This window comes from Heptranchias perlo, chromosome 43 (genome assembly GCF_035084215.1).
Source record: "Heptranchias perlo isolate sHepPer1 chromosome 43, sHepPer1.hap1, whole genome shotgun sequence".
NCBI classification, from domain to species: Eukaryota; Metazoa; Chordata; class Chondrichthyes; order Hexanchiformes; family Hexanchidae; genus Heptranchias; species Heptranchias perlo.
The window spans coordinates 8,465,437-8,488,351 of record NC_090367.1 but is presented as its reverse complement, the minus strand read 5'-3'; the positions used below and the strand labels follow the sequence as shown (position 1 = coordinate 8,488,351).

General features: G+C 49.6%; 1 protein-coding gene and 1 long non-coding RNA gene across 2 annotated transcripts in view; both read left to right on the top strand.

Annotated features, from left to right (window-relative positions):
- Positions 1 to 21,692, top strand: part of LOC137306491 (uncharacterized) — a 51,668-nt gene extending 29,976 nt beyond the window's left edge. Inside the window, exon 3 of the long non-coding RNA XR_010958891.1 lies at positions 21,641 to 21,692. This is a non-coding gene — a long non-coding RNA (uncharacterized lncRNA). The remainder of the gene's footprint in view (positions 1 to 21,640) is intronic.
- A 372-nt stretch (positions 21,693 to 22,064) lies between these two features.
- Positions 22,065 to 22,915, top strand: part of wdr74 (WD repeat domain 74) — a 10,135-nt gene continuing 9,284 nt past the window's right edge. Inside the window, 1 exon segment of the mRNA XM_067975521.1 lies at positions 22,065 to 22,088. Within this exon segment, the coding sequence (XP_067831622.1) occupies positions 22,065 to 22,088 (24 nt within the window).

Here is a 22,915-nt window from a genome sequence, read left to right as displayed (position 1 = left end):
CATTGGGATTGTGTACAATGGGAGTGAATGGGAAGGGGTTTGGTCCATTGGGATTCTGTACAATGGGAGTGAATGGGGAGGGGTTTTGTCCATTGGGATTCTGTACAATGGCAGTGAATGGGAAGGGGTTTGGTCCATTGGGATTGTGTACAATGGGAGTGAATGGGAAGGGGTTTGGTCCGTTGGGATTGTGTACAATGGGAGTGAATGAGAAGGGGTTTGGTCCATTGGGATTCTATACAATGGGAATGAATGGGAAGGGGTTTGGTCCATTGGGATTCTGTACAATGGGAGTGAAAGGGAAGGGGTTTGGTCCATTGGGATTCTGTACAATGGGAGTGAATGGGAAAGAGTTTGGTCCATTGGGATTCTGTACAATGGGAGTGACTGGGAAAGGGTTTGGTCCATTGGGATTCTGTACAATTGGGAGTGAATGGGAAGGAGTTTGTTCCATTGGGATTCTGTACAATGGGAGTGAATGGGAAGGGGTTTGGTCCATTGGGATTCTGTACAATGGGAGTGAATGGGAAGGGGTTTGGTCCATTGGGATTCTATACAATGGGAGTGAATGGGAAAGGGTTTGGTCCATTGGGATTCTGTACAACGGGAGTGAATGGGAAAGGGTTTGGTCCATTGGGATTGTGTACAATGGGAGTGAATGGGAAGGGGTTGGTCCATTGGGATTCTGTACAATGGGAGTGAATGGGAAGGGGTTTGGTCCATTGGGATTCTGTACAATGGGAGTGAATGGGAAAGGATTTGGTCCATTGGGATTGTGTACACTGGGAGTGAATGGGAAAGGGTTTGGTCCATTGGGATTGTGTACACTGGGAGTGAATGGGAAAGGGTTTGGTCCATTGGGATTGTGTACACTGGGAGTGAATGGGTCCATTGGGATCTCTCCCCCAACCTGTGACCTCTTCGCCTTTGCGATCACCCCCCACTATCTCCCCCCTCCGTGGTGTCTTCCCCCCTGCAATCTCTCCCCCCCCCACCCCCTGACGATCTCCCACCCGTGCGATCACCCGTCCCATGATCTTTCCCTCCGTCCTCTCCGCTCCCCTTGCAGCACAAACCTTCCCCCCAAGACAGCCAGCCTCTCAATCCGTCTGTTGGCCGGAAAACAGAGCCCCCCTCCCCCACCCTCTCCCCGTGAATATCGGGGCCTATGTTGCTGCAGGGCTCCGTGGTGTAATATATATTTTTTTATTCGTTCATGGGATGTGGGCGTCGCTGGCGAGGCCGCCATTTATTGCCCATCCCTAATTGCCCCTTGAGAAGGTGGTGGTGAGCCGCCTTCTTGAACCGCTGCAGTCCGTGTGGTGAAGGTTCTCCCACAGTGCTGTTAGGAAGGGAGTTCCAGGATTTTGACCCAGCGACGATGAAGGAACGGCCGATATATTTCCAAGTCGGGATGGTGTGTGACTTGGAGGGGAACGTGCAGGTGGTGTTGTTCCCATGTGCCTGCTGCCCTTGTCCTTCTAGGTGGTAGAGGTCGCGGGTTTGGGAGGTGCTGTCGAAGAAGCCTTGGTGAGTTGCTGCAGTGCATCCTGTGGATGGTACACACTGCAGCCACGGTGCGCCGGTGGTGAGGGGAGTGAATGTTTAGGGTGGTGGATGGGGTGCCAATTAAGTGGGCTGCTTTGTCCTGGATGGTGTCGAGCTTCTTGAGTGTTGTTGGAGCTGCACTCATCCAGGCAAGTGGAGGGTATTCCATCACACTCCTGACTTGTGCCTTGTAGATGTTGGAAAGGATTTGGTGAGTCACTCGCCGCAGAATACCCAGCCTCTGACCTGCTCTTGTAGCCACAGTATTTATGTGGCTGGTCCAGTTCAGTTTCTGGTCAATGGTGACCCCCAGGACGTTGATGGTGGGGGATTCGGCGATGGTAATGCCGTTGAATGTCAAGGGGAGGTGGTTAGACCCTCTCTTGTTGGAGATGGTCATTGCCTGGCACTTGTCTGGCGCGAAAGTTACTTGCCACTTATGAGCCCAAGCCTGGATGTTGTCCAGGTCTTGCTGCATATTGCTGAAAATGTTACTATCAGGTTAAACTTCGCTTTGAAAGGGGTTGAATTCTCAGGTCTGGGAGATGTGGATTAGCAATCAGACAGGGTGTCTGAAACAGCGTGTTGCACACAATGAAATCGAGTTTAACTTTTTTGCTGTGGCAACTCTGTTCATCTGATTTCTGCATGTGTCGCTGCCAAGTTCTGCTGCTGGGTTCCGCTCTTGGGTGGGTGAGCAGGGGAGGGGCGGTGGGATTAATTAGTTTGACTAAAAGCTGACACAGGCAGACCAGAAGGGAAAACAGCTGACAGCAGTGAGAGAGAAAGCTCTTCTCTGGACTGAGGCCAGATTTCAGGGCTTTGGTTTTTTATAGCTAGCGGTTGCCCAGCAAGTAAGGCAGTCCCGTTAATGTGGGGTAGCGTGGCGGGTTCATTATTTTGTTTGAAGAACGGGAAGCTGGGCCGGAAAGAGAGGATTTTGGTCACAACCTTTTGAGCTCCCCTGCTGACTGATTTGCTTCTGATCTCCTCCCACGTCGTTTTCCCAGTCTGCCTGCGGAGAGATCGCAGAGGGATGTGCCAGGAGGGTGTGGGGAAAGGAGAAGGCAGGACTATCCTCCCCGGAGTCCCTATTGCTCCGAAGCGGGCAGTGGGAATGTCCTGCTTACAGGAGTGACTAAACCTACAGATGGCCTTGAGTACCAGTATCTATTGGACTCAACGCTGGAAACGGACAAGCTGGTCGCATCGAATTTGAGAACGTAAGAAATAGGAGCAGGAGTAGGCCATTCAGCCCCTCGGGCCTGCTCCGCCATTTAGCCAGATCATGGCTGATCTTCTACCTCAACTCCACTTTCCCGCCCGATCCCCATATCCATTGATTCCCTTAGAGTCCAAAAATCTATCCATCTCAATCTTGAATATACTCAACGACTGAGCATCCACAGCCCTCTGGGGTAGAGAATTCCAAAGATTCACCACCCTCCGAGTGAAGAAATTCCTCCTCATCTCAGTCCTAAATGACCTGAGAATACGCCCCCTAGTTCTAGACTCTCCAGCCAGGGGAAACAGCCTCTCAGCATCTACCCTGTCAAGCCCTCTAAGAATTTTATAGGTTTCAATGAGATCACTTCTCATTCTTCTAAACTCCAGAGAGTATAGGCCCATTCTACTCAATCTCTCCTCAAAGGACAACCCTCTCATCCCAGGAATCAATCTAGTGAACCTTCGTTGCACCGCCTCTAAGGCAAGTATATCCGTCCTTAGGTAAGGAGACCAAAACTGTACGCAGTACTCCAGGTGTGGTCTCACCAAAGCCCTGTACAATTGCAGCAAGACTTCCTTACTCTTATACTCCAACCCCCTTGCAATAAAGGCTAACTTACAGCACAGAAACAGGCCATTTGGCCCAACAGATCCATGATGGTGATTATGCTCCACACGAGCCTCCTCCCTCCCTACTCCATCTCACCCTATCAGCATATCTTTCTCCCTCATGTGTTTATCGAGCTTCCCCTTAAATGTATCGATATTATTCACCTCAACTACTCCTTGTGGGAGCGAGTTCCACATTCTCACCACTCTCTGGGTAAAGAAGTTTCTCCTGAATTCCCTATTGGATTTATTAGTGACTATCTTATATTTATGGCCCCGAGTTCTGGTCTCCCCCACAAATGGAAACATCTTCTCTACGTCTACCCGATCGAACTCCTTCATAATCTTAAAGACCTCTATCAGGTCACCCCTCAGCCTTCTCTTTTCTAGAGAAAAGAGCGCCAGCCTGTTCAGTCTTTCCTGATAGTTATGACCTCTCAGTTCTGGTATCATCCTTGTAAATCTTTATTGCACCTTCTCCAGTGCCTCTCTATCCTTTTTTGTAATATGGAGACCAGAACTGTGCACAGTGCTCTAAGTGTGGTCTAACCGGGGTACTATATAACATAATGACACTGCTTTTCAATTCGATCCCTCTAGAAATGAACCCCAGTGCTTGATTTGCCTTTTTTATGGCCTTATTAATGTGAGTCGCTACTTTTAGTGATTTGTGCATCTGTACCTCCAGATCCCTCTGCTCCTCCATCATGTTTAGACTCTTATTATCCAAGCAGTATGTGGCCCCCCCCCTTATTCCTGCGACCAAAATGCACCACCTCACACTTATCTAAGCGTTGCCATGGGAATCAGGGAAAACCGAATCAGTTTGTCAAAGTGAGTTGACGCGCAGAGTGCGGCAGTTCCCAGGGCCGGTCCCACGCTGCATCATTAAGCAAACATCTGCCTTTGTGATGTGTGCAGAAGGCTGACACGCAGAAGGCACATGGGACCTACCAGGGGTGTTGACGTTCGGTGACAGTCCCAGTCTCCGAGGTTTAGAGACAGTCGAATTCCGCTCGAGCTGAATGCCAGCAGCAGGAGTTTGGCAGCTCGAAAAGCTGGCAGGACTCGTGCTGAGAAACCCGCCCCCTCCTTCAGGCCTGCCTTGCATTCCCCTCCGCTCCCTCCCTCTCCTTAAGACGGCGACACCTTGCTGGAAGCCGGCATCTCGCCTTATGTGTCACCCGGTGAGAGGCGGCTGGGATCGGATCAAATTCAAACACGCTGGGGGCCGGGGTGCGGTGGGGAGGAGGTCGGAACAAACCGGGGAAGAGGCAGCCTGGTAATGAGAACGCATCTCTTCATCACCCGTTTCAAGCAATTAACCCCAGGCAAAGGTTCGAAGGGCAGCGGGCCACTGTGAGATAAACTCCAGCTCATCCAAAACTCTGCCGCCCCCCCCGCCACCAGGTCCAGTTCACCCATCACCCCCCTGTGCTCGATGACCTACATTGGCTCGGTCCCCCAACGCCTCGAATTTAAAATTCTCATCCTCGTCTCGCCCTCGCCCCCCCTCCCTATCTCTGCGACCTCCTCCAGCCCCGCCAAGCCTCCGAGATCTCTGCGCTCCTCCAATTCTGGCCTCTTGCCCATCCCCCGATTTCCATCGCTCCACCATTGGCGGCCGTGCCTTCAGCCGTCCAGGCCCTAAACCCTGGAATTCCCTCCCTGAACCTCTCCACCTCCCTCTCCTCCTTTAAGACGCTCCTTAAATCCCACCTCTTTGACTAAGCTTTTGGTCACCCCTCCTAATATCTCCTACTTTGGATTACACTCTTATGAAGCGCCTTGGGACGTTTAAGGCGCTATATAAATGCAGGTGGTTGTTATTGTGATGGGGGGATAGTAGGTTTCTATGGAGGGATGAATTCAATGGGCCGAATGGTCTCCTCAACTGACCTCTTGGCGATGACAGTTGGGCCTGAGCCCACCCTCCCTCAAAGCCTTTTCTGGCTGTGTTTTTTCTGGTTCCCTCCTAAACTAACCCAAGCAGCAAGGACCAAGGGATCAAACAGCCCTGGTCCGCCCCGCTAAGAGATAGTCGGGTGCATTTACGTTCTCACCACCCGAGCTTTAAGCGTCACCAGGACGAGGGAAGTGAGGAAAATCTGGTGGGGAGGAACTGGCCTGTCTCGTCTTCGATTCAGAAGGAAAGACAATCCGAGCGGATTCCGTTATCGCCAGGTCGTAATCCAGGCCTGATTTTCATTTCTGCTCTCTGGCCAGGCGGTAAGGGGAAAGTGTCACCCACCGCGAACGTCGTGCCGTCTTATTTTAGTCCGCTGGCCGATCTCCCGTGGCATTGCTCACAGGGATTGAAGGCCAAGCGTAGTCTTCAGGCGAAAACGTGGCTTGATTGGACAAGGCGTCCATTTTAGATTCCCACATTCTGTCCTTGTTTTTGCGTTTTAATACTTTGGATTTGATATTATTTATCACTTAAATAGCAAAAAACTAAGAGCAATTTGGGAAGCAGAGTAATAGAGGTGGTCGGAGCATTCGAGATTCTCTGCAGTACAAGCGGAGGAGACGTGGAACAGTGGCGGTACAGCGCCACCACTGGTGGGAGGGTGTAATTGCAGCGTGACACGTTTACATAGGTGTTTTCCATTATAAATGTGGACATGGGAATTTATAATGGAATTGGCACAAAAATGTGACAACAGGAAGGAAGGTTTTGTAGACAGGTGCGTATATAAGACTTTTAAATTATTATACAAATGATGGCTGTAATAACATAGTTTGTGGATTTATAGATGTCCTGAAACCATTGGGACCCCTCCTAAAATGGGAGTCTCACCCTAAGGGACCTCTTTTAAAGGGAGTCTCACGATCAGTGACCGCTTTAAAAGGGAGTCTGACCATCAGTGACCACTTTTAAGAGGGAGTCTCACTATTAATGACCCTTTTTAAAGAGGGAGTCTCACCATCAGGGACCCCTTTTAAAGAGGGAGTCTTACCATTAAGGACCCCTTTTAAAGAGAGAGTCTCCTCATCAGGGACCCTTTTAAAGAGAGAGTCTCCTCATCAGGGATCCCTTTTAAAGGGAGAGTCTCCCCATCAGGGACCCCTTTTAAAGAGAGAGTCTCCCCATCAGAGACCCCTTTTAAAGAGGGAGTCTCACCATCAGGGACCCCTTTTAAAGAGGGAGTCTTACCATTAAGGACCCCTTTTAAAGAGAGAGTCTCCTCATCAGGGACCCTTTTAAAGAGAGAGTCTCCTCATCAGGGATCCCTTTTAAAGGGAGAGTCTCCCCATCAGGGACCCCTTTTAAAGAGAGAGTCTCCCCATCAGAGACCCCTTTTAAAGAGAGAGTCTCCCCATCAGAGACCCCTTTTAAAGAGAGTCTCCCCATCAGGGACCCCTTTTAAGGAGGGAGTCTCCCCACCAGGGACCCCTTTTAAAGAGGGAGTCTCCCCATCAGGGACCCCTTTTAAAGAGGGAGTCTCACAATCAGAGACCCCTTTTAAAGAGAGAGTCTCCCCATCAGGGACCCCTTTTAAAGAGGGAGCCTCCCCATCAGGGACCCCTTTTAAAGAGGGAGTCTCCCCATTAAGACCCCTGTTGTTTAATCGCTCGGTTCCTGTTCTGATCTCCCCCGGAGATCAGTGTTCTGTATTCCTCACTGGGTCTGCAATGAGCAGGTTTATTAACTCATCCTCGTATTAACTAATCCCCATTAACATTGCCCCAGCTGTGATCATTAGTTGCGATTGTTCAGCCATGCCCCCTGTGTAAACAGCAAGTTGCAAAGGAATAAATTAAACCTCTTTGTTCTCCGTCTGATCTGGACTGAGACAGGAGAGACATGCATTGCTCAAAAATTCCGTCCATCGAAATCCCTCAGCACTTTAATGCTGTCCATTCTCACAGGCCCGAGTGTGTCACACTCAGAGTCACGCGCAGGCCCGAGTGTGTCACACTCAGAGTCACGCGCAGGCCCGAGTGTGTCACACCCAGGGTCACGCGCAGGCCCGAGTGTGTCACACTCAGAGTCACGTGCAGGCCCGAGTGTGTCACACTGAGGATCACGCGATCAGTACCGAGTGTGTTACATTCAGGGTCACGCACAGGCCCGAGTGTGTCACACTGAGGGTCACGCGCAGGCCCGAGTGTGTCACACTGAGGGTCACGCGCAGGCCCGAGTGTGTCACATTCAGGGTCACGCGCAGGCCCGAGTGTGTCACACTGAGGGTCACGCACAGGCCCGAGTGTGTCACACTGAGGGTCACGCACAGGCCCGAGTGTGTCACACTGAAGGTCACGCACAGGCCCGAGTGTGTCACACTGAGGGTCACGCGCAGGCCCGAGTGTGTTACATTCGGGGTCACACAAGGCCCGAGTGTGTCACACTGAGGGTCATGCACAGGCCCGAGTGTGTCACACTCAGGATCACACACGGGCCCGATTGTCTCACACTCAGGGTCACACACAGGCCCGAGTGTGTCACACTGAGGGTCACGCACAGGCCCAAGTGTGTCACACTGAGGGTCACGCACAGGCCCGAGTGTGTTACATTCGGGGTCACACAAGGCCCGAGTGTGTCACACTGAGGGTCATGCACAGGCCCGAGTGTGTCACACTCAGGGTCACACACGGGCCCGATTGTCTCACACTCAGGGTCACACACAGGCCCGAGTGTGTCACACTGAGGGTCACGCACAGGCCCAAGTGTGTCACACTGAAGGTCACGCACAGGCCCGAGTGTGTCACACTCAGGATCACAAATGGGCCCGATTGTCTCACACTCAGGGTCACACACTGTCCTGAGTGTGTCACACTGGATAAAGCGCAGGTTGGATTTCAGATCTTTCACCACCTCAGGATGTCCTAAGACGCTTTACAGCCAATGAAGTATTTTTTGAAGTGCAGTCACTGTTTTAATGTAGGAAACGCGGCAGCCGATTTGCGCACAGCAAGATCCCACAAACAGCAATGAGATAATGACCAGATCATCTGTTTTTTAGTGATGTTGGTTGAGGGATAAATATTGGCCCCAGGACACCGGGGAGAACGCCCCCTGCTCTTCTTCCAATAGTGGCCGTGGGATCTTTTACGTCCACCTGAGAGGGGCAGACGGGGCCTCGGTTTAACGTCTCATCCGAAAGACGGCACCTCCGACAGTGCGGCACTCCCTCAGTACCGGCACTGGGAGTGTCGGGCCTGGGTTATGGGCTCACGTTCCGAGAGAGAGAGGGAGGGAGAAAGAGATTGTCGGAGGCGCCGTCTTTCGGATGAGACGTCAAACCGAGGCCCCGTCTGCCCCTCTCAGGTGGACGTAAAAGATCCCACGGCCACTATTGGAAGAAGAGCAGGGGGGAGTTCTCCCCGGTGTCCTGGGGGCCAATATTTATCCCTCAACCAACATCACTAAAAAACAGAATAACCGATCGTTCATTTCAATTGATGTTTGGGGGACCTTGACTCATGTTTTGCTATATAAGCAGAAATTCATTGCATGCCGAGTGCTTTGGGACATCGTGGGGATGTGAGGAGATGCTGTATGAATTTCTATCACGGCAGGGACCACAGGAGCGGTGGGGAACAGTGGGAAACATTTCGGCCGCACCCTGGCCTTTGACCTTCACACCAGAAGGCCTGGCACACGCGTGTGTGCGTGCGTGCGTGTGTAAAATAAGCTCACTGCGCTTTTCGAAACCCAGAAACCGTCGCTCTGAACGCAAGAGGTCGATAGCAACAGTGCCAAGGCGACTGGGGGTCGAGGGCCGAGTGCGAACATGGAAAAGACAGATTGATAAGTGGTCAGGCCAGCTTCAACTGCTGGTTGCCACGGCAACGGCACAGGCTCGGTGCGAACAAGAGGGAATGTGAAGCCGCTGCAATTTGTGGCGGAGTGGCCCAGGAGAGGGGGGAGGGTTCGGTCCCGGGGGGGAGCTGGGGTTAACCCCTCCCTCGCCCCCTTGACCCCAGGCTGACTACATTCTGACAAACTCCCCCACCTCCCCTGCTCCCGCCGCGGGGTGATTTTCAGAGAGACAATCGGCAACGACCCAAATGGCCGTTCAGCCTCCCTTGTCCGCCATTGTTCAACGCACAACAGGACCAGCGTGACAGGCTGAGTCTGAGCACAGGCCCAAACACGGGGCGCTCCCGTCCCGAAGAGGGCTCCTGTTCCGTGGGCCAGACTTTTGTTGGGTTGAAGGTGCCAAGAATCCCGGCAATCGGCAAAAGTGTTCGGCCTGCAGACAGTGACATCTCCTGACACGATTACTTGGATCGGGAATTCTGTACAGTGGGAGTGAATGGGAAGAGGTTTGGTCGATTGAGATTCTGTACAATGGGAGTGAATGGGAAGGGGTTTGGTCCGTTGGGATTCTGTACAATGGGAGTGAATGGGAAGGGGTTTGGTCCGTTGGGATTCTGTACAATGGGAGTGAATGGGAAGGGGTTTGGTCCATTGGGATTGTGTACAGTGGGAGTGAATGGGAAGGGGTTTGGTCCATTGGGATTCTGTACAATGGGAGTGATTGGGAAGGGGTTTGGTCCATTGGGATTCTGTACAATGGGAGTGAATGGGAAGGGGTTTGGTCCATTGGGATTCTGTACAATGGGAGTGAATGGGAAGGGGTTTGGTCCATTGGGATTCTGTACAATGGGAGTGAATGGGAAGGGGTTTGTTCCAAAGGGATTGTGTACACTGGGAGTGAATGGGAAGGGGTTTGGTCCATTGGGATTCTGTACAATGGGAGTAAATGGGAAGGGGTTTGTTCCATTGGGATTGTGTACAATGGGAGTGAATGGGAAGGGGTTTGTTCCAAACGGTTTGTGTACAATGGGAGTGAATGGGAAGGGGTTTGGTCCATTGGGATTCTATAAAATGGGAGTGAATGGGAAGGGGTTTGGTCCATTGGGATTCTGATCAATGAGAGTGAATGGGAAGGGGTTTGGTCTATTGGGATTCTGTACAATAAGAGTGAATGGGAAGGGGTTTGGTCCATTGGGATTGTGTACAATGAGAATGAATGGGAAGGGGTTTGGTCCATTGGGATTCTGATCAATGAGAGTGAATGGGAAGGGGTTTGGTCCATTGGGATTCTATACAATGGGAGTGAATGGGAAGGGGTTTGGTCCATTGGGATTGTGTACAATGGGAGTGAATGGGAAGGGGTTTGGTCCATTCGGATTCTGTACAATGGGAGTGAATGGGAATGAGTTTGGTCCAATTGGATTGTGTATAATGGGAGTGAATGGGAAGGAGTTTGGTCCATTGGGATTCTGTACAATGGGAGTAAATGGGAAGGGGTTTGTTCCATTGGGATTGTGTACAATGGGAGTGAATGGGAAGGGGTTTGTTCCATTGGGATTGTGTACAATGGGAGTGAATGGGAAGGGGTTTGGTCCATTGGGATTCTGTACAATGGGAGTGAATGGGAAGAGGTTTGGTCCATTGGGATTCTGTACAATGGGAGTGAATGGGAAGGAGTTTCGTCCATTGGGATTGTGTACAATGGGAGTGAATGGGAAGGGGTTTGGTCCATTGGGATTCTGTACAATGGGAGTAAATGGGAAGGGCTTTGGTCCATTGGGATTGTGTACAACGGGAGTGAATGGGAAGGGGTTTGGTCCATTGGGATTGTTTGCAATGGGAGTGAATGGGAAGGGGGTTTGGTCCATTGGGATTGTGTACAATGGGAGTGAATGGGAAGGGGTTTGGTCCATTGGGATTCTATGCAATTTGGAGTGAATGGGAAGGGGTTTGGTCCATTGGGATTCTGTAGAATGGGAGTGAATGGGAAGTGGTTTGGTCCATTGGGATTCTGTACAATGGGAGTGAATGGGAAGAGGTTTGGTCCATTGGGATTGTGCACAATGGGAGTGAATGGGAAGGTATTTGGTCCATTGGGATTCTGTGCAATTAGAGTGAATGGGAAGGGGTTTGGTCCATTGGGATTCTATACAATGGGAGTGAATGGGAAGGGGTTTGGTCCATTGGGATTCTAGACAATTGGAGTGAATGGGAAGTGGTTTGGTCCATTGGGATTCTGTACAATGAGAATGAATGGGAAGGGGTTTGGTCCATTGGGATTCTGATCAATGAGAGTGAATGGGAAGGGGTTTGGTCCATTGGGATTGTGTGCAATGGGAGTGAATGGGAAGGGGTTTGGTCCATTGGGATTCTATACAATAAGAATGAATGGGAAGGTGTATGGTCCATTGGGATTCTGTACAATGGGAGTGAATGGGAAGGGGTTTGGTCCATTGGGACTGTGTACAATGGGAGTGAATGGGAAGGGGTTTGGTCCTTTGGGATTCTGTACAATGGGAGTGAATGGGGAGGAGTTTGGTCCATTGGGATTGTCTACAATGGCAGTGAATGGGAAGGGGTTTGGTCCATTGGGATTCTGTACAATGGGAGTGAATGGGAAGGAGTTTGGTCCATTGGGATTGTTTACAATGGGAGTGAATGGGAAGGAGTTTGGTCCATTGGGATTGTGTACAATGGGAGTGAATGGGAAAGGGTTTGGTCCATTGGGATTCTGTACAGTGGGAGTGAATGGGAAGGGGTTTCGTCCATGGGGATTCTGTACAGTGGGAGTGAATGGGATGGAGTTTGGTCCATTGGGATTGTGTACAATGGGAGTGAATGGGAAGGGGGTTGGTCCATTGAGATTGTTTACAATGGGAGTGAATGGGAAGGGGTTTGGTCCATTGGGATTGTGTACAATGGGAGTGAATGGGAAGGGGTTTGATCCATTGGGATTGTGTACAGTGGGAATGAATGGGAAGGGGTTTGGTCCATTGGGATTCTATACAATGGGAGTGAATGGGAATTGGTTTGGACCATTGGGATTCTGTGCAATGGGAGTGAATGGGAAAGGGTTTGGTCCATTGGGATTCTATACAATGGGAGTGAATGGGAAGGGATTTGGTCCATTGGGATTCTATACAATTGGAGTGAATGGGAAGGGGTTTGGTCCATTGGGATCCTGGACAATGAGAATGAATGGGAAGGGGTTTGGTCGATTGGGATTCTGATCAATGAGAGTGAATGGGAAGGGGTTTCGTCCTTTGGGATTCTATACAATGGGAGTGAATGGGAAGGGGATTGGTTCTTTGGGATTCTGTACAATGGGAGTGAATGGGAAGGGGTTTGGTCCATTGGGATTGTGTACAATGGGAGTGAATGGGAAGGGGTTTGGTCCATTGGGATTCTGTACAATGGGAGTAAATGGGAAGGGGTTTGGTCTATTGGGATTCTGTACAATAAGAGTGAATGGGAAGGGGTTTGGTCCATTGGGATTGTGTACAATGAGAATGAATGGGAAGGGGTTTGGTCCATTGGGATTCTGATCAATGAGAGTGAATGGGAAGGGGTTTGGTCCATTGGGATTCTATAAAATGGGAGTGAATGGGAAGGGGTTTGGTCCATTGGGATTCTGATCAATGAGAGTGAATGGGAAGGGGTTTGGTCTATTGGGATTCTGTACAATAAGAGTGAATGGGAAGGGGTTTGGTCCATTGGGATTGTGTACAATGAGAATGAATGGGAAGGGGTTTGGTCCATTGGGATTCTGATCAATGAGAGTGAATGGGAAGGGGTTTGGTCCATTGGGATTCTATACAATGGGAGTGAATGGGAAGGGGTTTGGTCCATTGGGATTGTGTACAATGGGAGTGAATGGGAAGGGGTTTGGTCCATTCGGATTCTGTACAATGGGAGTGAATGGGAATGAGTTTGGTCCAATTGGATTGTGTATAATGGGAGTGAATGGGAAGGAGTTTGGTCCATTGGGATTCTGTACAATGGGAGTAAATGGGAAGGGGTTTGTTCCATTGGGATTGTGTACAATGGGAGTGAATGGGAAGGGGTTTGTTCCATTGGGATTGTGTACAATGGGAGTGAATGGGAAGGGGTTTGGTCCATTGGGATTCTGTACAATGGGAGTGAATGGGAAGAGGTTTGGTCCATTGGGATTCTGTACAATGGGAGTGAATGGGAAGGAGTTTCGTCCATTGGGATTGTGTACAATGGGAGTGAATGGGAAGGGGTTTGGTCCATTGGGATTCTGTACAATGGGAGTAAATGGGAAGGGCTTTGGTCCATTGGGATTGTGTACAACGGGAGTGAATGGGAAGGGGTTTGGTCCATTGGGATTGTTTGCAATGGGAGTGAATGGGAAGGGGGTTTGGTCCATTGGGATTGTGTACAATGGGAGTGAATGGGAAGGGGTTTGGTCCATTGGGATTCTATGCAATTTGGAGTGAATGGGAAGGGGTTTGGTCCATTGGGATTCTGTAGAATGGGAGTGAATGGGAAGTGGTTTGGTCCATTGGGATTCTGTACAATGGGAGTGAATGGGAAGAGGTTTGGTCCATTGGGATTGTGCACAATGGGAGTGAATGGGAAGGTATTTGGTCCATTGGGATTCTGTGCAATTAGAGTGAATGGGAAGGGGTTTGGTCCATTGGGATTCTATACAATGGGAGTGAATGGGAAGGGGTTTGGTCCATTGGGATTCTAGACAATTGGAGTGAATGGGAAGTGGTTTGGTCCATTGGGATTCTGTACAATGAGAATGAATGGGAAGGGGTTTGGTCCATTGGGATTCTGATCAATGAGAGTGAATGGGAAGGGGTTTGGTCCATTGGGATTGTGTGCAATGGGAGTGAATGGGAAGGGGTTTGGTCCATTGGGATTCTATACAATAAGAATGAATGGGAAGGTGTATGGTCCATTGGGATTCTGTACAATGGGAGTGAATGGGAAGGGGTTTGGTCCATTGGGACTGTGTACAATGGGAGTGAATGGGAAGGGGTTTGGTCCTTTGGGATTCTGTACAATGGGAGTGAATGGGGAGGAGTTTGGTCCATTGGGATTGTCTACAATGGCAGTGAATGGGAAGGGGTTTGGTCCATTGGGATTCTGTACAATGGGAGTGAATGGGAAGGAGTTTGGTCCATTGGGATTGTTTACAATGGGAGTGAATGGGAAGGAGTTTGGTCCATTGGGATTGTGTACAATGGGAGTGAATGGGAAAGGGTTTGGTCCATTGGGATTCTGTACAGTGGGAGTGAATGGGAAGGGGTTTCGTCCATGGGGATTCTGTACAGTGGGAGTGAATGGGATGGAGTTTGGTCCATTGGGATTGTGTACAATGGGAGTGAATGGGAAGGGGGTTGGTCCATTGAGATTGTTTACAATGGGAGTGAATGGGAAGGGGTTTGGTCCATTGGGATTGTGTACAATGGGAGTGAATGGGAAGGGGTTTGATCCATTGGGATTGTGTACAGTGGGAATGAATGGGAAGGGGTTTGGTCCATTGGGATTCTATACAATGGGAGTGAATGGGAATTGGTTTGGACCATTGGGATTCTGTGCAATGGGAGTGAATGGGAAAGGGTTTGGTCCATTGGGATTCTATACAATGGGAGTGAATGGGAAGGGATTTGGTCCATTGGGATTCTATACAATTGGAGTGAATGGGAAGGGGTTTGGTCCATTGGGATCCTGGACAATGAGAATGAATGGGAAGGGGTTTGGTCGATTGGGATTCTGATCAATGAGAGTGAATGGGAAGGGGTTTCGTCCTTTGGGATTCTATACAATGGGAGTGAATGGGAAGGGGATTGGTTCTTTGGGATTCTGTACAATGGGAGTGAATGGGAAGGGGTTTGGTCCATTGGGATTGTGTGCAATGGGAGTGAATGGGAAGGGGTTTGGTCCATTGGGTTTCTATACAGTGGGAGTGAATGGGAAGGGGTTTGGTCCATTGGGATTCTATACAATGGGAGTGAATGGGAAGGGGTTTGGTCCATTGGGATTCTGTACAGTGGGAGTGAATGGGAAGGGGTTTCATCCATTGGGATTGTGTGCAATGGGAGTGAATGGGAAGGGGTTTTGTCCATTGAGATTGTGCACAGTGGGAGTGAATGGGAAGGGGTTTGGTCCATTGGGATTCTGTACAATGGGAATGAATGGAAAGGGGAGTGGTCCATTGGGATTGCGTACAATAGGAGTGAATGGGAAGGGATTTGGTTCATTGGAATTCTGTACAAAGGGAGTGAATGGGAAGGGGTTTGGTCCATTGAGATTCTGAACAATGGGAGTGAATGGGAAGGGGTTTGGTCCATTGCGATTCTGTGCAATGGGAGTGAATGGGAAGGGGTTTGGTCCATTGGGATTCTGTACAATGAGAGTGAATGGGAAGGGGTTTGGTCCATTGGGATTCTGTACAATGAGAGTGAATGGGAAGGGGTTTTGTCCATTGGGATTCTGTACAATGGGAGTGAATGGGAAGGGGTTTGGCCCATTGGGATTGTTTGCAATGGGAGTGAATGGGAAGGGGTTGGTCCATTGGGATTCTGTACAATGGGAGTGAATGGGAAGGGGATTGGTCCATTGGGATTCTGTACAGTGGGAGTGAATGGGAAGGGGTTTGGTCCATTTGGATTCTGTACAATGGGAGTGAATGGGATGGGGTTTGGTCCATTGGGATTCTGTAAATGGGAGTGAATGGGAAGGAGTTTTGTCCATTGGGATTCTATGCAATGGGAGTGAATGGGAAGGGGTTTGGTCCATTGGGTTTCTGTATAATGAGTCTGAATGGGAAGGGGTTTGTTCCATTGGGATTGTGTACAATGAGAGTGAATGGGAAGGGGTTTAGTCCATTGGGATTCTGTACAATGGGAGTGAATGGGAAGTGGTTTGGCCCATTGGGATTCTATGCAATGGGAGTGAATGGGAAGGGGTTTGGTCCTTTGGGATTCTGTACAATGGGAGTGAATGGGAAGTGGTTTGGCCCATTGGGATTCTATGCAATGGGAGTGAATGGGAAGGGGTTTGGTCCTTTGGGATTCTGTACAATGGGACTGAATGGGAAGGGGTTAGTTCCATTGGGATTCTGTACAGTGGGAGTGAATGGGAAGGGGTTTGGTCCTTTTGGATTCTGTACAATGAGAGTGAATGGGAAGGGGTTTTGTCCATTGAGATTGTGTACAGTGGGAGTGAATGGGAAGGGGTTTGGTCCATTTGGATTGTGTACAATGGGAGTGAATGGGAAGGGGTTTGGTCCATTGGGATTCTATGCAATGGGAGTGAATGGGAAGGGGTTTGGTCCTTTGGGATTCTGTACAATGGGAGTGAATGGGAAGGGGTTTGGTCCATTGGGATTGTGTACAATGGGAGTGAATGGGAAGATGTTTTGTCCATTGGGATTCTGTGCAGTGGGAGTGAATGGGAAGGGGTTTGGTCCGTTGGGATTCTGTACAATGGGAGTGAATGGGAAGGGGTTTGGTCCATTGAGATTGTGTACAGTGGGAGTGAATGGGAAGGGGTTTGGTCCATTGGGATTCTATATAATGGGAGTGAATGGGAAGGTGTTTGGTCCATTGGGATTCTATTCAATGGGAGTGAATGGGAAGGGGTTTGGTCCATTGGGATTCTGTACAATGGGAGTGAATGGGAAGGGGTTTAGTCCATTTGGATTTTGTACAATGGGAGTGAATGGGAAGGAGTTTGTTCCATTGGGATTGTGTACAATGAGAGTGAATGGGAAGGGGTTTGGTCCATTGGGATTCTGTACAATGGGAGTGAATGGGAAGGGGTTTCGTCCATTTGGATTTTGTACAATGGGAGTGAATGGGAAGGAGTTTGTTCCATTGGGATTGTGTACAATGAGAGTGAATGGGAAGGGGTTTGGTCCATTGGGATTCTGTACAATGGGAGTGAATGGGAAGGGGTTTGGTCCATTGGGATTGTGTACAATGGGAGTGAATGGGAAGGGGTTTTGTCCATTGGGATTGTGTACAATCGGAGTGAATGGGAAGATGTTTTGTCCATTGGGATTCTGTGCAGTGGGAGTGAATGGGAAGGGGTTTGGTCCGTTGGGATTCTGTACAATGTGAGTGAATGGGAAGTGGTTTGGTCCATTGGGATTCTATTCAATGGGAGTGAATGGGAAGGGGTTTGGTCCATTGGGATTCTGTACAATGGGAGTGAATGGAAGGGGTTTAGTCCATTTGGATTTTGTACAATGGGAGTGAATGGGAAGGAGTTTGTTCCATTGGGATTGTGTACAATGAGAGTGAATGGGAAGGGGTTTGGTCCATTGGGATTGTTTACAATGGGAGTGAATGGGAAGGAGTTTGTTCCATTGGGATTCTGTACAAAGGGAGTGAATGGGAAGGTGTTTGGTCCATTGGGATTCTGTACAATGGGAGTGAATGGGAAGGGGTTTGGTCCATTGGGATTCTGTACAATGGGAGTGAATGGGAAGGGGTTTGGTCCATTGGGATTCTGTACAATGGGAGTGAATGGGAAGGGGTTTGGTCCATTGGGATTCTGTACAATGGGAGTGAATGGGAAGGGGTTTGGTCCATTGGGATTCTGTACAATGGGAGTGAATGGGAAGGGGTTTGGTCCATTCGGATTCTGTACAATGGGAGTGAATGGGAAGATGTTTTGTCCATTGGGATTCTGTGCAGTGGGAGTGAATGGGAAGGGGTTTGGTCCGTTGGGATTCTGTACAATGGGAGTGAATGGGAAGGGGTTTGGTCCATTGAGATTGTGTACAGTGGGAGTGAATGGGAAGGGGTTTGGTCCATTGGGATTCTGTACAAAGGGAGTGAATGGGAAGGTGTTTGGTTCTTTGGGATTCTATTCAATGGGAGTGAATGGGAAGGGGTTTGGTCCATTGGGATTCTGTACAATGGGAGTGAATGGGAAGGGGTTTAGTCCATTTGGATTTTGTACAATGGGAGTGAATGGGAAGGAGTTTGTTCCATTGGGATTGTGTACAATGAGAGTGAATGGGAAGGGGTTTGGTCCATTGGGATTCTGTACAATGGGAGTGAATGGGAAGGGGTTTCGTCCATTTGGATTTTGTACAATGGGAGTGAATGGGAAGGAGTTTGTTCCATTGGGATTGTGTACAATGAGAGTGAATGGGAAGGGGTTTGGTCCATTGGGATTCTGTACAATGGGAGTGAATGGGAAGGGGTTTGGTCCATTGGGATTGTGTACAATGGGAGTGAATGGGAAGGGGTTTGGTCCATTGGGATTGTGTACAATCGGAGTGAATGGGAAGATGTTTTGTCCATTGGGATTCTGTGCAGTGGGAGTGAATGGGAAGGGGTTTGGTCCGTTGGGATTCTGTACAATGGGAGTGAATGGGAAGGGGTTTGGTCCATTGGGATTCTATTCAATGAGAGTGAATGGGAAGGGGTTTGGTCCATTTGGATTTTGTACAATGGGAGTGAATGGGAAGGAGTTTGTTCCATTGGGATTGTGTACAATGAGAGTGAATGGGAAGGGGTTTGGTCCATTGGGATTGTTTACAATGGGAGTGAATGGGAAGGAGTTTGTTCCATTGGGATTCTGTACAAAGGGAGTGAATGGGAAGGTGTTTGGTCCATTGGGATTCTGTACAATGGGAGTGAATGGGAAGGTGTTTGGTCCATTGGGATTCTGTACAATGGGAGTGAATGGGAAGGGGTTTGGTCCATTGGGATTCTGTACAATGGGAGTGAATGGGAAGGGGTTTCGTCCATTTGGATTTTGTACAATGGGAGTGAATGGGAAGGAGTTTGTTCCATTGGGATTGTGTACAATGAGAGTGAATGGGAAGGGGTTTGGTCCATTGGGATTCTGTACAATGGGAGTGAATGGGAAGGGGTTTGGTCCATTGGGATTGTGTACAATGGGAGTGAATGGGAAGGGGTTTTGTCCATTGGGATTGTGTACAATCGGAGTGAATGGGAAGATGTTTTGTCCATTGGGATTCTGTGCAGTGGGAGTGAATGGGAAGGGGTTTGGTCCGTTGGGATTCTGTACAATGTGAGTGAATGGGAAGTGGTTTGGTCCATTGGGATTCTATTCAATGGGAGTGAATGGGAAGGGGTTTGGTCCATTGGGATTCTGTACAATGGGAGTGAATGGAAGGGGTTTCGTCCATTTGGATTTTGTACAATGGGAGTGAATGGGAAGGAGTTTGTTCCATTGGGATTGTGTACAATGAGAGTGAATGGGAAGGGGTTTGGTCCATTGGGATTGTTTACAATGGGAGTGAATGGGAAGGAGTTTGTTCCATTGGGATTCTGTACAAAGGGAGTGAATGGGAAGGTGTTTGGTCCATTGGGATTCTGTACAATGGGAGTGAATGGGAAGGGGTTTGGTCCATTGGGATTCTGTACAATGGGAGTGAATGGGAAGGGGTTTGGTCCATTGGGATTCTGTACAATGGGAGTGAATGGGAAGGGGTTTGGTCCATTGGGATTCTGTACAATGGGAGTGAATGGGAAGGGGTTTGGTCCATTGGGATTCTGTACAATGCGAGTGAATGGGAAGGGGTTTGGTCCATTCGGATTCTGTACAATGGGAGTGAATGGGAAGATGTTTTGTCCATTGGGATTCTGTGCAGTGGGAGTGAATGGGAAGGGGTTTGGTCCGTTGGGATTCTGTACAATGGGAGTGAATGGGAAGGGGTTTGGTCCATTGAGATTGTGTACAGTGGGAGTGAATGGGAAGGGGTTTGGTCCATTGGGATTCTGTACAAAGGGAGTGAATGGGAAGGTGTTTGGTTCTTTGGGATTCTATTCAATGGGAGTGAATGGGAAGGGGTTTGGTCCATTGGGATTCTGTACAATGGGAGTGAATGGGAAGGGGTTTCGTCCATTTGGATTTTGTACAATGGGAGTGAATGGGAAGGAGTTTGTTCCATTGGGATTGTGTACAATGAGAGTGAATGGGAAGGGGTTTGGTCCATTGGGATTCTGTACAATGGGAGTGAATGGGAAGGGGTTTGGTCCATTGGGATTGTGTACAATGGGAGTGAATGGGAAGGGGTTTGGTCCATTGGGATTGTGTACAATCGGAGTGAATGGGAAGATGTTTTGTCCATTGGGATTCTGTGCAGTGGGAGTGAATGGGAAGGGGTTTGGTCCGTTGGGATTCTGTACAATGGGAGTGAATGGGAAGGGGTTTGGTCCATTGGGATTCTATTCAATGAGAGTGAATGGGAAGGGGTTTGGTCCATTTGGATTTTGTACAATGGGAGTGAATGGGAAGGAGTTTGTTCCATTGGGATTGTGTACAATGAGAGTGAATGGGAAGGGGTTTGGTCCATTGGGATTGTTTACAATGGGAGTGAATGGGAAGGAGTTTGTTCCATTGGGATTCTGTACAAAGGGAGTGAATGGGAAGGTGTTTGGTCCATTGGGATTCTGTACAATGGGAGTGAATGGGAAGGTGTTTGGTCCATTGGGATTCTGTACAATGGGAGTGAATGGGAAGGGGTTTGGTCCATTGGGATTCTGTACAATGGGAGTGAATGGGAAGGGGTTTGGTCCATTGGGATTCTGTACAATGGGAGTGAATGGGAAGGGGTTTGGTCCATTCGGATTCTGTACAATGGGAGTGAATGGGAAGGGGTTTGGTCCATTGGGATTCTATTCAATGGGAGTGAATGGGAAGGGGTTTGGTCCATTGGGATTCTGTACAATGGGAGTGAATGGAAGGGGTTTGGTCCATTGGGATTCTGTACAATGGGAGTGAATGGGAAGGGGTTTGGTCCATTGGGATTCTGTACAATGGGAGTGAATGGGAAGGGGTTTGGTCCATTGGGATTCTGTACAATGGGAGTGAATGGGAAGGGGTTTGGTCCATTCGGATTCTGTACAATGGGAGTGAATGGGAAGGGGTTTGGTCCATTGGGATTCTATACAATGGGAGTGAATGGGAAGGAGTTTGTTCCATTGGGATTGTGTACAATGAAAGTGAATGGGAAAGGGTTTGGTCCATTGGGATTCTGTACAATGGGAGTGAATGGGAAGGGGTTTGGACAGCCTGAGTCGTGCGTGCACACACTCGCACTTACACACCCATGCCCTCACTCACACTCACACTCACTCAGACACACTCACCCTCACTCACCTACACACGCTCACACACTCACACTCAAACACGCACTCTCACCCACTCACACTCATACTCATGCATGCTCACACACACTTCGACACGCTCACACACACTTCGACACGCTCACACTCACGCTCACACTGACACGACTGGCCGCTCCCTCATCCTTTCCAGGCCTCGCTCGAGATACCGTGGGTTCTCCTGTATTTGGTGTCTCTCGCTGTCTTATTGTGGCAGACGCTAACCGCTGCCCGCTGTGCTTGTGTGGAACGAGGTAACAGGCCTGCCCTGGCAGTGACCCCTCCTCACACATTGGCACACTCACACCTGCCGTTTCTCCATCTTCATTTTCCTTTTGTTCTCTGCTTTTCCCCCCAACAGAGAGAGAGATTGAGGAACATCGAACGTATTTGCAGTCTGCTGCGGAAGGTGGGTAGAGCCTTGTGTCCTGATGTAGCTGGAGTTACTCCTCGTTTGGGCTGTGTGTATGTGTTTCTGTGTGGGTGTGAGTGCACACGTGTGTGTGTGTCAGTGTGTGTGCGTGTGGGTGTGCATGTGCTTGTATGGGTGTATGGGTGTGTTGGTGTGTGTGTGTATGTTGGTGTGTGTGTGCATGTGTGTCTGTGTGCTTGTGTGTCTGTGGGTGTGTGTGTCCGTGTGTGCGGGTGTGTCTGTGTGCGTGTGCATGTGTGTATGTTGGTGTGCGTGTGTGTCTGTGAGTGTGTGTGTCTGTGCGCATGTGTGTATGTTGGTGTGCGTGTGCATGTGCATGTGTGTATGCCCATGTGCATGTGTGTGTGCGTGCATGTGTATCTATGTGCGTGCATGTGTATGTGCGTGTGCATGTGTGTGCACGAGCATGTGCACATGTGAGTGTGTGGGTGTGTGTGCATGTGTGCGTGTGTATGTGCGTGTGAATGTGTGTGTATGTTGGCGTGTGTGCGTGTCCGTGTGAGTGCGTGCATGTGTCTTTGTGCATGTGTGCGTGTGTATGTGAGGCTGGTGTCCAGAAACCCACGGATTGGGGGCTATAGAAGGAATAGCAGGGGAAGGGAAGTCCTCGTGGGGCTGTGGAAAGATCCTTCTCTCTGTATTTCTCTGCTCGCCCCCTTCCCCTGACTCTCGCTGGCGTGCGGCCCTACTCTCCATTATCTCAACCAAGCGGCCCTTCCAGTCTGGCTGCGAGACGAACTCCCTGCCGGCCTTTCCAGCAGGGGGTCACTGGACACTGAGCCTCGGTTGACTTTTTCTGACTCTGGAAATACCCATTTTGCCATTTGTGTACTTGTAATTTGTGCCAGTGGCCAGGAGGGGGGTGCTTGGGAAGGACAGGTCACAGGTCAGAGGTCAGGGAAGCGGAGAGAGTGACAGAGATGGCGGAACGGGAAGCGGGGTGGGTTAAGAGAGGAAGAGCGAGAGACTCAAGCGGGAAAGAATCCAGACTATCCCTTTATTTACTGTGAAGTTTAATGCCTATGGCACCCCTGGGAATGTGAGGGGATTAATTAGTAAATGTCTACCACTCCACTGCCTGCTATTATCTGGCAGACGCAATCTCATCGTCTGTCCCATTATTGAGTTCGAATGTAGATCTGGCTTCTCTTCAGCTCCTGAAAACCAGTTTTAGTCATTACATAGAACTACAGAGAATCTACA